This window comes from Lytechinus pictus, chromosome 7 (genome assembly GCF_037042905.1).
Source record: "Lytechinus pictus isolate F3 Inbred chromosome 7, Lp3.0, whole genome shotgun sequence".
In the NCBI taxonomy this organism is placed as follows: domain Eukaryota; kingdom Metazoa; phylum Echinodermata; class Echinoidea; order Temnopleuroida; family Toxopneustidae; genus Lytechinus; species Lytechinus pictus.
In genome coordinates, this window is record NC_087251.1 from 12768958 (window position 1) to 12784018 (window position 15061).

The 15061-nt window shown below is 35.7% G+C and overlaps 1 protein-coding gene across 1 annotated transcript; it reads right to left on the reverse strand.

Annotated features, from left to right (window-relative positions):
* Window positions 1–244: 244 nt before the first annotated feature.
* On the reverse strand, window positions 245–4497 carry LOC129264940 (uncharacterized). The gene has a single exon (XM_054902909.2). The coding sequence runs from the start codon at window positions 4368–4370 to the stop codon at window positions 2685–2687; it is 1686 nt and encodes a 561-aa protein (XP_054758884.1). The 5' UTR covers window positions 4371–4497; the 3' UTR covers window positions 245–2684.
* Between the last annotated feature and the right edge of the window lie 10564 nt (window positions 4498–15061).

Genomic DNA, 15061 nt, shown 5'->3' on the forward strand with positions numbered 1-15061 from the left:
TTATGTTTATGCCAACATTTTTCATGCTGTGAAATCAAAAAGGTATTATTTAGAAACATAGTTGCATAATGCATCCTGTCTTACTGCCAATCAAAAATGTTAATGACACAACCAAGAAAATATTTCTTGAAAAGCATATCACTTTGTGTACAAGCAGCATTAGGATACAAACAAGGGGCCTGGTTTAAATATATTTTCTACACCTTTTTGTAACATGCTTTTTTGCATTTAAAAGTATAAACAAACAAGGACGTTGCTAAGCCAACTGCAAATTGTGATTTTGAATATGTTCAAAGATGATATGCAGGGGAAAAGTGCATTTATTTAATCACTATTTCTCTATGAAGCACAATGACATGATGCATTAAAGGTTGAGTCCAATTATAAGGACCATTAACAGGGCAATTTCAAATGGGTAGCATCGCAAAAGACACACCCTTCAGGAAGATGATATCTCAAAAGGGTAAGTGAAAACAGGAAAGGGACAAAGTGTATACAGTAGTTTTGTAGATTATGATCTCTTTCATTGAGAATCAATAAATTAACCTTTACAGGCTTACAGCAATGCATTAACAGTAATTGTGCATCAGTTCGGCAAGATATCAACACAAATTTCACTCTCTTTACCTATAAAAATGGCCACTGAAACCATAATTGTAACATAAGGTAAAATATCAGATTAGAAAATCAACAAAACTATAAAAGAAAATGTGGAAGTAGTAGGAGGAACAGTAGTAACATTAGTTGCAACTGTCAAAGATAAAACACATATCAAGTGGTTAAAAAATATATAAGATTTTTTTTTCACATAGAAGTAGCATCTACAGTAATAAGTACTGCAAGGTGCAGTGCAGACCTCCTTAAAGTGACATAACAATCAGCTAGTGGATTGTGGCCACTAGCTGAAAGAAGAGAAGTAGTATTCTTATCGTTTACAAAAGGTGACAAAAAGTTAAATTTAGAACATATTTTAGAAAGATTATAAGCAAAACAAACAAGGCGGAATATTTCAATATTTTCAGTGCATTTTTAACATGTACAAGACGCTTTCGTGATACATATCATTAAAAAAAGAAACTGTATGTTCAGGGCTATTTCTATGGATTAATCAGCCATCCACTTTATTCAGCGCGCTGAATCTCGCTTCAGGGGATTTCTGGAATATGAAATTTGACCTCTGAAGTCATCAAAGTAGAGAAGTTCTCCTGTGAGCTTTCATATTGGCCTTTTCCCCGGCAGAGTTCACTGGGGAAACCATTACGCCACCTCTTGAGATGGAGAAGTTATCCACCTTGAGAGGTGGAGAAGTTCACCAGGGAAGTTCTCCTGTGTAGGCTATCTTTCATACTGGACACTTTCCCCTTCGCTGGCGAATATCGCAGGCAACGTTCACTGGGGGGAAGTGCAGTACTATGAAAGGGGTACAATAGTAGTACTAATACTGTAGTAGAAGTAGTAGTAGTAGGAGGAGGAGGAAGAAGAGCAGAGGACCATGCAGCAACAGGAGAATTAGAAGCAGAAGTAAAAAAAACATGTAGTTATCGTAACAATAGCTTTGTGCAGGACGTCATTTATCATTGCAACACATGAACTTTGGGGGAGTGTAGTTCATGATCCAGAGAGGAAGGAAACTTCCAACGATACAATCAATTTATTTCAGGTGTGACCCAACTGAGCTGAACGTAAAAGGAAGGCTTTGATAGAGACAATACAATGACATCGAGTAGGGAAATACACCATTTATGCAGATTTTCCTCTCAAAAGTGATGTTCACGAACAACAAAAAAATATGTATCAATATATAGGAAATAAAAAATAATTGCAGAGATCACATGGTTAACAAATGAAATTGAAAGAAAGAGAAGACAAAGTCAACAGGATGGATATCATTCTAGGCAAGTGCATGGGGGGGGGGGAGGATATGGTCTTTGCGAGATATTCCATGTTTATGATGCAGTATAGCAATATAATGTTGTCATGTTAAATGCTTCACTGATTGGTAATAATTTCCAAATGTGTTTCCTTTCATTACTAGGAGTTCTACTAATATCATCATGTAATAATTTCTGCAGGAGATTTCTGATTTCTTTCATAATCTTCATTTAAAAAAATGTATCATGTTTGTTCCCTTCTTAATCAGTCGATTCAAGATTGGAGGTTGGGTTGACCTGTGCTATATCCGAGCGTTTGTAGTAATAGTAGACATAAAAATGAAAATTATAAATTGATTTCATAAGAATCATCATAATACAACCTTGACCACCATCTAGTATTAGCACTTGTATAAGGTTTCTTGTTCAGCTTAATAATATTCATTAATTCATCCAAATCCTTGCCTTTCAAGAAAAAAAAATCAAAGAAGAGAAAACAGTGATTCTGTTATTTTTTTTCACCAAAGCATTCAATTGAAGAACCTGGTTCAAAACTGATGAAAATGCTTCTTATATATGTCAAAGCAATCTTTGGCCAAATCAGCTTTGAACAGAGCCTGCGATTATAGGCTTAACATTTAAACCGGGTAACCATGGCAACACCATATGATGGTACCATTAAGTGAAGTCATAAACCCGATTAGAAGCAGGTCAATATAGGTCTTTATCTTTACACACGTAAGTTCATGCAAACATCAGGGAGATCAAAACATACTTAATTGAGCACACATGTAAAGGAAATGTAGGAATTTTTCAAGGGGAGAAGTTTTCACAGGAAAATGCAAGTGTGTCAGATGAAATACTTACACTGCTGAACTGAGCCCTTTTCCCTGCAGCTGTAAAAGGAGCCTTGGCTGAAGTAGGTAGAGGTGCACTCTCTGTTACTGCTATAGAGAGGTGGTCATCCAAATCATCATCCGTTGAGGCTTGACTGAAAGAGGAGAGTGTACTGTCTGTTGAGAGTTTCCTATGTAATGTGCCAGACTCAATGTCAGCTAGGGTAAGGAATTGATAAGGTCTGTTCAAGTTGGATCCTGAGTTTGAATTGAAAGCACCGGGTGGTGGCGAGGACTGCTCCGAACGAGGTGGTGTCTCACACATTTCAATAACAAGAGCTGGAGGCACTGTATCACTCTTTATAAAAGGCTTCGATTCAGTTGGTGAAGAAGGCACTCTTTGTTCCTCTGTACAAGTGGCACTTGAAAGGGGTTTTTCATCCCCATCTTGGTCGAGAATCCCTTGTTCTGAGAAGCGTCGACTGAGACCGGGGATGGTCTCATGTATTCGGGTTGGCAGAGGACTACCAGGGGGGTTCAGGCGAACTCTGAGTTCTGTCCTTTTGATATCAGCATGAGCAGGACTAAGGGGAGGTGGAGGATGAGATGTAGGCACACTAGATGAAGGTTGTTCAAGGGGGAGCCGAAGATCCTGGAAGCCCTCATCTGGTGACAAAATCTCAGGCTGAACAGTCGCATTGGTTGGGCTACCAGGGGGATAGAGATGAAATACTGGCTTGGTTTTGACCAACTGCGGTCGCACAGGTTTGGGGACCTGTATTGTAAAGTTTCCTCCACAATGAGAATGCATACTCCTAACTTTGCTGCGGCTTTCAGGACAAGGCTCCTCTTCACTTGATGAACGCCCTATACAGGAGGGTGATTCAACAGAGAGTCTTGAAACGCCACTATCATGACTGATGCTCCTACGAGTCCTTGTTTGCTCCTGAGGTACAACAGACAAAGACGATTTCTCATCACTAGGTTCTCTCTGCAGCTGGGAGTCCAGAGTTGGCGAATGACTACGGGGGCTCATGCAGACGGGACTACTTGAATTGAACCCACTACCATAACCGCTACTTGGACTTGTACTTGGTGATAAGAGTTGTTTAGGGAACAGGCCTCCACTCTCCGGATCTATAGAGTATATTTCAGGGGGAGCAAGGTTGATCTTTAGTGGCTTCGGACTGCTAGAACGTCTAATAAACAATGATGAGAGCTGTTCAGGGGACTTTTGGTCATCAGAGATTGAGGCAAGAGTGAAGGACTTTGATCGAGCTCTTGAGTTGTGGATGGTAAGCTGATCCTTTGAGTCAGTCGATAACTCATTGTTATCACTAGAGCTTACAAACTTGCTGCATAGACTGAAGATTTTTGGCGAGACCGGACGCACTGTGACCGAATCAAGAGATGTATTCCAAGACCCCACCCTGTGCTGGTTGGATAGAAAGTGTTGTGACGACCAATCCTCCTCGCTTACGGACGCTTTCCTCCTGGCCGTGTTCACCTCCAAACTCTCTGGCATGATTGGTTTGCCTACCAACAGTTTTCCTGCAGCAACGCTGCACTTCAATGAGTTGTCACTGGTTGCTGTTGATATGTCAGGCAGACTGAGTGAAGGCAATCTGAAACCCGACAAAGATTTCCCTTCAGTTCTCCTCATAATAAAAGGTCTCGCTCTGTGGGGAAAGTCCCTCACTGTTCATTTACTGTTATGACATATCTGTAGATGTATAATCCAAGCTCATCCTTGAATCGCTTCTGTCATTTGAGCCAGGATACAAACTTATCTGCAAAGACACACAAAAACAAAATGATTAGATGTGTAAGGTATTAGGCTTTGAATACACCTATTAACCTATTTATTAATTTAATATGTAATTCCCATAGTCTACAGCAGCTACAGTACATGTATAAGGTTGAAGAAGGAAACAAGTTAACAGTGAACAAGATAAACCACATAAAGCATATGATGGGATTCTCTGATTTGCTTCGGATTGGGGTATTACACTGAAGCCACCAAAACATGTATTAATTATGAAGGTCATTTCATCGAAAAAGTTATCCAATTTACATAGAGGACACATTCATAAAAATAAAAAATATGCACTGGAAAATAGTTGGAGGTAACGTATTCGTACCTTGAGTAAACATGAAATTTACTATGTAGGTAACACAAACATCAAAGTTAGTGATTTTCGGCCCTAATGCATACCCAATAATCAATATTTTTGTGAAACGGTGACCATTCAAAAAATATTGTCTGTACTTTATCAGGAGTGTATGTTAGCACGAAGTCTCTCGGGTCCTTTTAGTAGAAAGTCAACAAGTAGAATCTGATTATTTCTGGTAGCTGATAACAGTGTGAACACTTTACAGGAAATAGTTACAGTACATCATCAATAGAGCAGAGAAGGATACACAGGTCTCCAAAACACAATTTCCTAAAACCTAAAATATCACTGTTTTTACCATTTACTACCATAGAAAAGAGCAAGTTCCAACTTGGTAATCTACATTCGCAATTCACAAATATGTTTAGTCCATGCTTGCATCACAAAGGTTGATTGTTTATTTAGGGTCAAGTCATGCAATACACACAAAATGTCACATGTGCAAACCTTTCTCTCAGCCAACAACTCACCACATTTAAATATCCAACGTACATCTATAGAAATTATTCCAAAAAGCCATCCTACACAATCTCCCTGACATGCACCACAATTACATGAGTTTATCAAGGGAATAAGGCAATTCAAATGACACTTACTCCTACTTGTAGTAAAGCGTTTTCATCAGCATTACAAAGCTACCTGTCATTGTTACTCACTCTCTACTATGTGATCTTCCACTCAAATAGTCGCAACTTCCATTGATACCATCAGTGTATACAGAACTCACCACAAACATCTCAGCACGCAAACAGTGCAACTGCAAACAGACGATATAATAGGTTTCAATATATCTAGGCACTTTGCGAGATGACAACTTTCCAAATCATGATTTCCTGTTTTTGCTTGAGAGATTACACAAGCATTATGGCATTGATTAGTCTGATCATTAAACATGTCAAAAACTTCCCTGGGAAAAAGGTGGATTCACACAATGCAATAATGCGGTTAAACGGTACACATTTTCCTTCAAGCACTCTTATAGTATGTCAGCAGAGTATTTTCAAATTTGGCCAACATTTCACATTTTTTGTAAGTAAAAGTTCAATCTGATCTCGGACCCATTACAAAAAATGTAGCATTTGATCTTGCAACTGATTTTTACAACTGAATGCACATATAAAGTACATGTAATCAGCAAAAAGAATCGGTCAGTCTCACAGTGACATACAGCACTCTGGTTAGGATACATGCAGAGCATCAATGGCAAAGTTTGTATCTTTCTTTTTTATTTTTTTACTTCTTGGTACTATTTGATGTCTGGTGATTTAGATCATTTTATTCATTAGCAATAATTAGCTTTAGTTGGTGACTATAAAGTGAATGGTTATTGAATACATTCATTTTCCCTGCTCAATCCATTGCTTGAACAATTTCAAGCTGAATGTAATTCAAGAGCTCTATCCCTCTATAGTCTAAAACAAAGGCCAAACATTGAAACTAGCTGATTATTTTACAAATCCTATGGAAATTACAAATTTCAGTCGGCAATGGGTTATAAAAGTTCTCAATATTCTTGCAACGCATATACGAACATTTTTTTTCTTCTTCATCTGGGAAGCAACCTGTTTTTTTATATATATATATTTATCTTGGCAAACAATATATACATAGTGTGGATTGTGATTATACAGTACATGTAGTTATTAGGATATGATACAAATCTCCCAAAACGTTTATTTACTGCAGTGTGAATGGCAGATCGAAAGCAACCAAATAGACAGTCGCAGTTCAGGGAGGAATATGATAAGATTATGAATGCAGACAGATATGATCATATCCTGCAAAAGAGATGTTAAACGTATGCATATCCTCAATGAAACGTTGTTAAAGCCACTGTAAGAACACCAAAAATGAGATAAGATGTGCACCATGAGCATTTCAGATAGGCAGTTAGCTTTCAAAGCTTCAAAGTTGGCAACAAAAGTTTATCTGAAAATAATTAGGCATTGCATCAAATATTCAACATAAAATATTAATTTATTTAAACAAGATCATTCCTTCTTATACATGTAACTCATGATTTCTGTAAAATTTAAGTTTACTTCTGAAATGAGTGTGATTTGTAATTTTAGACCTATCTCAGGGAAATTGATTAGGCCTTTAGCCATTCCAAGTGTAGCTGCTTATTGCTCTTTATGAAAGATGTCTTTATATAAAAAGATATCAAATATCACACTTGGTGGTTAAGTAAACACAACTGTAAGAACATCTAGCTAAAACACTCAAACTGGCTTAGACTAACATGAATATCTTTGAACTACATCAACTAACCAATATTCGGAAGTTTACAGCTGTTTTCCCCTAAATGTATGGCTTAAGTGCTTCTTTGAAAATAATTATGTATCATTATTGGTTTGCATTTATGTGATCTAAGTTTCATATAAACAATATTTCATCTTCCCCAAATATAATTTAAAAAAGGCAGGATTCCAGGGATATGAATTTTAAATTTTCCTGGAAATACAGTAATATTAATCTAAATCATATTGTGCATGGCGGTTATGGAAAATGATGCATGTAGATCTGACCATTCTTGGTAGGGTTCATGATCTGACACAGAAAAAATGCATATTTCTGGTCTGGTCCATCCCACAATGTATTGATTCATGACTGATCAGCTAACCATTCAACCACTTCCACGTTTACTAAAAGAAGTAGCTTTAATATGAAACATAAGAAGAGAACCTATAAATACATGACTGTATTAGGGTGACAGGAAGTACCCACATGAAAAAGAGGAACTTGTGAACTCCAAACAGGATATAGAAATACATGCATCACAAAACAGGGAGACATTAATGCAATATAAAAATTGGTATATTAGCATTTACATGTAGTATCTCTGTCAGTGGGATCTACATTGTACATTTTAAACAATCCATTCTTTTTTGGGGTAGTATAAAAATACACTTTTTTAAATACCGATTTCATACAGGCAGATTTTAAAAAAATTGAAGTTATCAGAGCAGATGTCAGATATTTCATTTTAAGATAGCATATGATTTACATGTATTATCAAACACTTTTGAATATACATGTATACAGAAGTATATTGTATTATAGCTATTGAACAAATAATGTTAGAAATGTTTCAATCGTTGGATAGCAGATATAAAATCTCATTTTGTTATAACATTTATGACCATGTCCTATTGAAGGTTTTTGTTGATTTTTTTTAATGCCAATTATGATTATGGTATATCAAGTTATAATTTGTTTGCATGGTAAGTTGGATGTATTATCCAAAGGTGAATAGATAAAAAAAAGTAAATACAAAATTGCTCTTTCAATAATACGGTAATCATTACACTTTTTAAGTGCTTTTTCTTAGAAAGGTACAAATCGCATTACATGGAGAGGAGAAAGTATTTACAATGAAACAAAACTATATGTATAAATGCAATGATTGATCTCAAAATTAACTTTGGTAAATCTTTTTCTTAAAAGACGGGAGTTGAGACCCTGTCAACATGTCACTCAATGACACAGGCCTCGAAAGAAAGGAACATTGTTAGTTCAATGATTTTTCATTCAAGGGGGTTTTAATGAATTTTGTCACCATGGAGAATTGACACACCTGCAAATGTATACAATTGTATGAGTCAGAACACTTCCATCATATGAATTGAAACGGGCAAGGCCTGAGGCTCTAATTGCAATAAAAAAAATCATGTTTCATTTCATGAGCAGAACAATGAGATTCAACCAATGTAAATAGATGGCACAACTGAAGCACAGACTTTAACAGTTCATGATAATTGTTAGAGATGAACAGTTTGATTGTTAACTATTATCTGAAGTATTACTACTGTAAAATTATGCAACATGTATCTAAAACTATAATACAGAAAATATTCAAGTCTTGGGCAATTCCATGATTTCACTTGATGGTCATTGTGAGTCTAAGATTGGCTTCAATTCAGAGATGCTTTCATATATTTTTCTATCTTGAAGGTGCTGATATAAACTCTAGAGTCTAGACAAAGCCAACTTCACACTATCAAATCAAATCTCGAAGAAAAGTGGTAAGGGATGATAAGAACTTTAATTTTGGTCAATTACAAAAGGAGGACATAAAAACTTGAGACGTGATTGTTCCAAAATTTTCTGAAAACTAGGTTTTCTGACAGAAACAAGAGGAATGCCTCTTGTTGTTGATGATGTTGTTGTTATTGATAATGATGATGATGAAGATGCTGCTGCTGCTGTTTATGATGATGATAAGGATGATGATGATGATAGTAAATCATTTATCAAAATTCATATCACTACAATATAATTTTGAAGTAGGGCCTTCATGTACTTAAATTCAAATTCATGATAAAAACCTAGCTTAAATTTGAGATTTTGGAGGATAAATTTTTATAAATGCATGATTCATTACTTTATATGTCAGCCATGAAATGTTTGTCAAATAATTGGGCTCTTTGTGGCAATCAAAACCATTATGCAATAGTGGCTAAATGTGAGTCAGTATAGGTTCAGATGATGTATGCAGTAATGTAATCAATCATACGCACTTGTATGTAGACAAACAAATCAGAGTAGTTTCTATTTTAGGGTAAATTGGAGATTGTTCAAACTGACAGTCATTATTTGCATAGCAGTATAGTAATAAGTGTCATTCAAACACAAAAAGGATAATTCCTTAATAGAAAATGACTGCTTGGGAAATCAAAGCTGCATATCTTCATTTCTGTTGAAAAATGTTTTCCAAAAGTAACACTTTTCATAAAATCATCTAATTTGTGTAACAAGATTTAGCCCTCACTATGCATCTGTATATTTTATAAAAAGTTGTTCATACAACCCCCCCATCCTTCCATGCACATATCTATTCAGAAGGAAACATGCAACTAGACATTATGGATTGCGCCTGTAATCAACGCTATGTCGTGAAAATTAAAAATTGATGAAGAGAATTCAGGTTCAAGCTCCGATCACATTAAAGGCCTGTCCCAGACGTAAATAATCATATCGTCGGCGGTCATCCGAGCCGTCGTATCCGCATAGGACGGTGAAAACCCATTTCAGAGAAAATCGACTTCAAAGTTTACTATAATTTTCACACTTAGTTCTTGAGCCTTACAACATATTCATTGCTAGAAAAATACATGGTTGGAAAGACCAAGACAATTGCTTGACAATGGTATCCTTATTTTCACACAAAACCAAGGATTATAGAAAATATCGCAAAAGAGCTCCGTGCTTGTAATCTCAGTTTGAGCGGTTTAGATTTCCCCTGTACAAAAACGCCATAGGGAATACAACAACCCTGAGCGCGATTTCAATGCGCGCAGTCAGTCAAAACGTTGTATCGCTTTTCACATGCAAAGTCAATGGAGTGCAGATGGCCGATACGACAGTTTGGTTGACCGCGCAAATTGAAATCGCAGTCAGTCAAAATGTTGTATCGCTCTGCTACAGTACACGTTTCCAATGGGATTTGCGCATTTTATTAAAAAGTTGTCTGGCATCGCCATGAAAATCCCCTCATATGATCTCAGAAACTAAAATAAATTGCTGCCTACAAAAATTAAGTTATGAATAAAATAGGACTTGTACATTTATCTATATTTATATCTAATGTGCACATCTCAAAAAACAACTCAATTACACCCAGGAATACACACACCCACACAGCCTCTCACACACACGCACCCTCACACACATGCCAAACAATCATTTTCCTTATTGTCATTTCTTTTCTTCGAAATGTTGATGTTGGAATCAAAGATGAAAATGAACACCATGGAAGGTAACATGATGCATACTAGAACTTGAATGAAAATATTATTCTTGACAACTATCCTCAAGGCTATACACCATTGAACTAATATCACAGAACTAAATAATGCAGTAAGGCAGCATTTATGATATATGATTTTTAAACAAGTGGAGCGCCTCTGGCAGTCTCACCTGCATCACATGGTTCAATATAGCAGCAGTGCTGACTTTGAAAACTACTATAAAATAATTATTCACAAAAAACACCATTCATTGACAATAAATTACATTTGACCTTGATCATGTGACCTAAGACTTATCAGTGATACCTGATTACCCCTATATCCATATTTCATAAACTATATCTATAAACTTTGAAAGTTATGACAGTAATCTAATAATTACCTCCAAAATAGCCAAAGTTCAATGACCTTAAATGACCTTTGACTTTGGTCATGTGACCTGAAACTTGCATGAGATGTTCAGTGATACTTGATTACTAATTATGTCCAAGTTTTATAAACTAGATCCATACACTTTCAGAGTTATGATGGTTAATCAACAAATACACCAACATGGCCAAAGTCCATTGACCTTTGTCATGTGACCTGAAACTCGCACAGGATGTTTAGTGATACTTGATTACTCTTATGTCCAAGTTTTATGAGCTAGACCAATAAACTTTCAAAGTTATGATGGTAATTCAACAAATACCCCCAACGTGGCCAAAGTTCATTGACCTTAAATGACCTTTGACCTTAATCATGTGACCTACAACTCGCACAGGATGTTTAGTGATACTTGATTACTCTTAGGTCCCAGTTTCATGAATAAGATCCATAAACTTTCAAAGTTATGATGGTAATTCAACAGATACCCAAACATGGCCAAAGGTCATTGACCTTTGACCTTGGTCATATGACCTGAAATTCACACAGGATGTTCAGTGATACTTGATTACTCGTATAGCCAAGTTTTATGAACTATACCAATAAACTTTCAAAGTTATGGTGGTAATTCATCAAATACCACCAACTTGGCCAAAGTTCATTGACCTTAAATGACCTTTGACCTTGATCATGTGACTTGAAACTCACACAGGGTGTTCAGTGATACTTGATTAACCTTATGTTTAAGTTTCATGAACTAGGTCAATATATTTTTTTAAGTTATGACATTTTAAAAACTTAACCTTAGGTTAAGATTTTGATGTTGATTCCCCCAACATGGTCTAAGTTCATTGACCCTTAATGACCTTTGACCTTGGTCATGTGACCTGAAACTCAGGCAGGTTGTTCAGTTATACTTGTTTAACCTTTCATATGAACAAGGTCCATATACTTTCTAAGTTATGCTGTCATTTCAAAAACTTAACCTTTTGTTAAGATTTGGTGTTGACGCCGCCGCCGTCGGAAAAGCGGCGCCTTTACGCTCACTCTTTTATGCGGGTGAGACAAAAATGGGAATGATACATTTCAATATTGGGAGTGAAGTTCTTTCCTAAAAGAGAAAAGGAATAGTTTTCAAACTGGTTTCAAGCAAAGGATGGCTATGGGAATTCCCTGAAATCTACAACTTCGTTCAAAACAGCCACAAACCAAGTCAATTTAGGCCTAAGGCCAGGGACTATACATGTAGGCCTTGGTTTTCATTTGGCCAGAGGCATTTGCTGGATGACAGTCTCTACTTTGCAGGCATAACTTCTTTAACTAGTAATCTAAACTGTTGCATGAAAAAACTGTGTCTTGACCTCCGAGGCTATAGGTAAATTTGGGTCTGGATCATTTTGAATGGAGCGGGGAGCTTCAAGTAAGCCTAAAAAAGATAATTCTATGGCAAAATTTAATAATACACCTTGCTCATTACATCACCAATTGAAAGTGCTTTTATATTTCTTTGGAAGCCCCCATCATGGCTGTAATGAACGCAACACTGGAGAAACGTGTTCCTAGATCGGCGTTTGTTCGAAAATCAAATGCTCATTTCTAACTTAAAGGAGAAGTAAACCTATGGAACAAGATAGCTTGTGTGAAACAGAAAAATCAAAGAAACAGATCAACAAAAGTTTGAGAAAAATCGGACAAATAATGAGAAAGTTATGAGCATTTGAATATTGCGATCACTAATGCTATGGAGATCCTCAAATTGGCAATGCGACAAAGATGTGTGATGTCACTTGTGAACAACTCTCCCCATTACTTTAGTATATATTTCACTTAAATTGCCTCTTTTGTCATATCTATCAGTAGATCGTCTTTTCTTTCTATAGGAGGGCATGTAATACAGATTTTTAAAGAATACATCATGGAAAAAGAGTTTGTATCACCATAAGAAAAAGCAAAAAGAGACATTTTGAGGGTATTTATAGTCCATCAAAGGGAAAGTTTTTCACATGTGACATCACACATCCTTGTCGCATTGCCAATGGAGGGTCTCCATAGCATTAGTGATTGGAATATTCAAATGCTCATAACTTTCTCATTATTTGTCCGATTTTTCTCAAACTTTCTTTGTTCTTATTTTTTAATTCTCTGTTCCGACACAAGCCTACTTGTTCCAAAGGTTTCATTCCCCTTTAAAATGCAACAACACTTTGGCCACATAAAAATCCAACTACCAAACCAACTATTCTCCCTGGGATTATCCTAAACCACTAATTATAATCATCCTTTATGTCTTTTCAAATAACCTCATTAACTGAAATTTTGGGGAATTTAAAAAAAAAACCTGAAACATGAGTTATAATGAGACATCGCCAGATGCCCCAGTAGCATTTTATTATGTATACTTTAATATTCTTTATTTTTTCTAACTATTATCCTCACCATGGTGGAAATTATATGGCTATGTCAAGTAGCTCCATGCAATGACTAAAATATCAGAAATTGTTCGTAAATAAAAGTCGACGTACCTTCCTCATAACAACACTCTGAAAAAAAACTTTCGAAAAAGGGCGCGCCCAATTTGACCTCGCTTTCCTCAACGAAAATTATGATGCGAAGCCAGCTGGAGATTGTGATTTTGCCTCTAAAAAATTAAGCATAAACAGCACTCCCAGAACCAAGTTTACGATCGGCAATCTGAAATGTTTCAAAACGCTGATTCTGTCTTCGCAATGGAAGCATAAACACACCCTTAATGACAGTTATATAAACCATGTTATCACATGATTATATTTGAACCAAAAAGAAGAGCTTTTGTATTGTCTTCTAACTCTGAAGGTGTTGGTGTTTTCTTTATCTTCTCCCATGATTCATTGTATTTTGAAGTAGCAGGGCGATTATTTTTTTTTCTTTTGTACAGATAGAATCCCGTGGTAACATTAGTCAAAGGAGAAAGGACAAAAATAATGGATGACATTTGTGGATGAACAATGTAAAACCAAGATAGAAAGACAAAAATAGATTGAGAGAATCTGACCAGTCACGTCTGTATTAGAATACAGTAGATACAATAGTCAAAGCGCAAAGGGCATTATAGGATTTCACTAAAAGGTCAAAATCTATTAAGATTTTCTTTGAATGTCATGTTTTGATCAAATTATATGAACATGTATCTATGTTCTTAATTTTCTATAACCAGATATTTAGTATTTGGTAACTTCAAAAAACAGCATTATATCATCAGATACATTCTCTCATTTCATATCTTAATAAGAAATAAACTATTCTCTTAGAGTTCTGCTTTTATGACAATGTACATGTACCATTCAGCCTGATGAATTTATAGTTCAAAAACTAGGTCTTGTAAATTTTGTAGGAGAGAAGAAAAAAATGAAGAGTCCATGTTTACAGAATACCTTACAAGCCATATTTCAAGCATTGACAGGAAAAAATATTCTTTTGAAAATATATCCAATTTCCAATATCAAAATCTGAATGTTTTAAATATAAATCTAATATTGAATTTCTTTTCTTGTAACTGCACTATTGTTTATCCACTTATATGATACTGTTCAACCTAATTCTATAATAATATTTTTCCTTCTGACCCGCAGCTTTAAAAAGCATATTGTACTTCATATTCATGACAAATGCATGCATATTGATCATTTCTTTCACAGATACTGTTTCCATGGTAATTTCAATACGTCAGCAATAACATCACATTCTTGCAAGTGTTATTTTATATGACAGATAATAGTTTTCCCTGAGTGGTGAGCAATGGTTTTATATGCTGGATGGTCTCTAGAACTGTAGAATTTATAATCTGCATAGAATTGAAGAGGACTTTTTTTTACTCTATGGTACTTTAAATGCATTGAAAAACATAAATGTCATAATTTCAGATACTAAGAAAACAACCAGAATAATCTTTTTCACAGTAAACCTAAAAATAGAGTTAGGATGATGATGAACGCAAGTGACTGAAAACTGAAAAAAGACAGACGGACAGATGGATGGATGGATGGATAGAGAGAGACAGAGGAAGAGAGGGATAAACTGAGGAATAG

What these genes read in the sequence shown, in the direction of transcription:
- LOC129264940 (XM_054902909.2), bottom strand. Translation starts at nt 4,370, where the DNA reads ATGAGGAGAACTGAAGGGAAATCTTTGTCGGGTTTCAGATTGCCTTCA.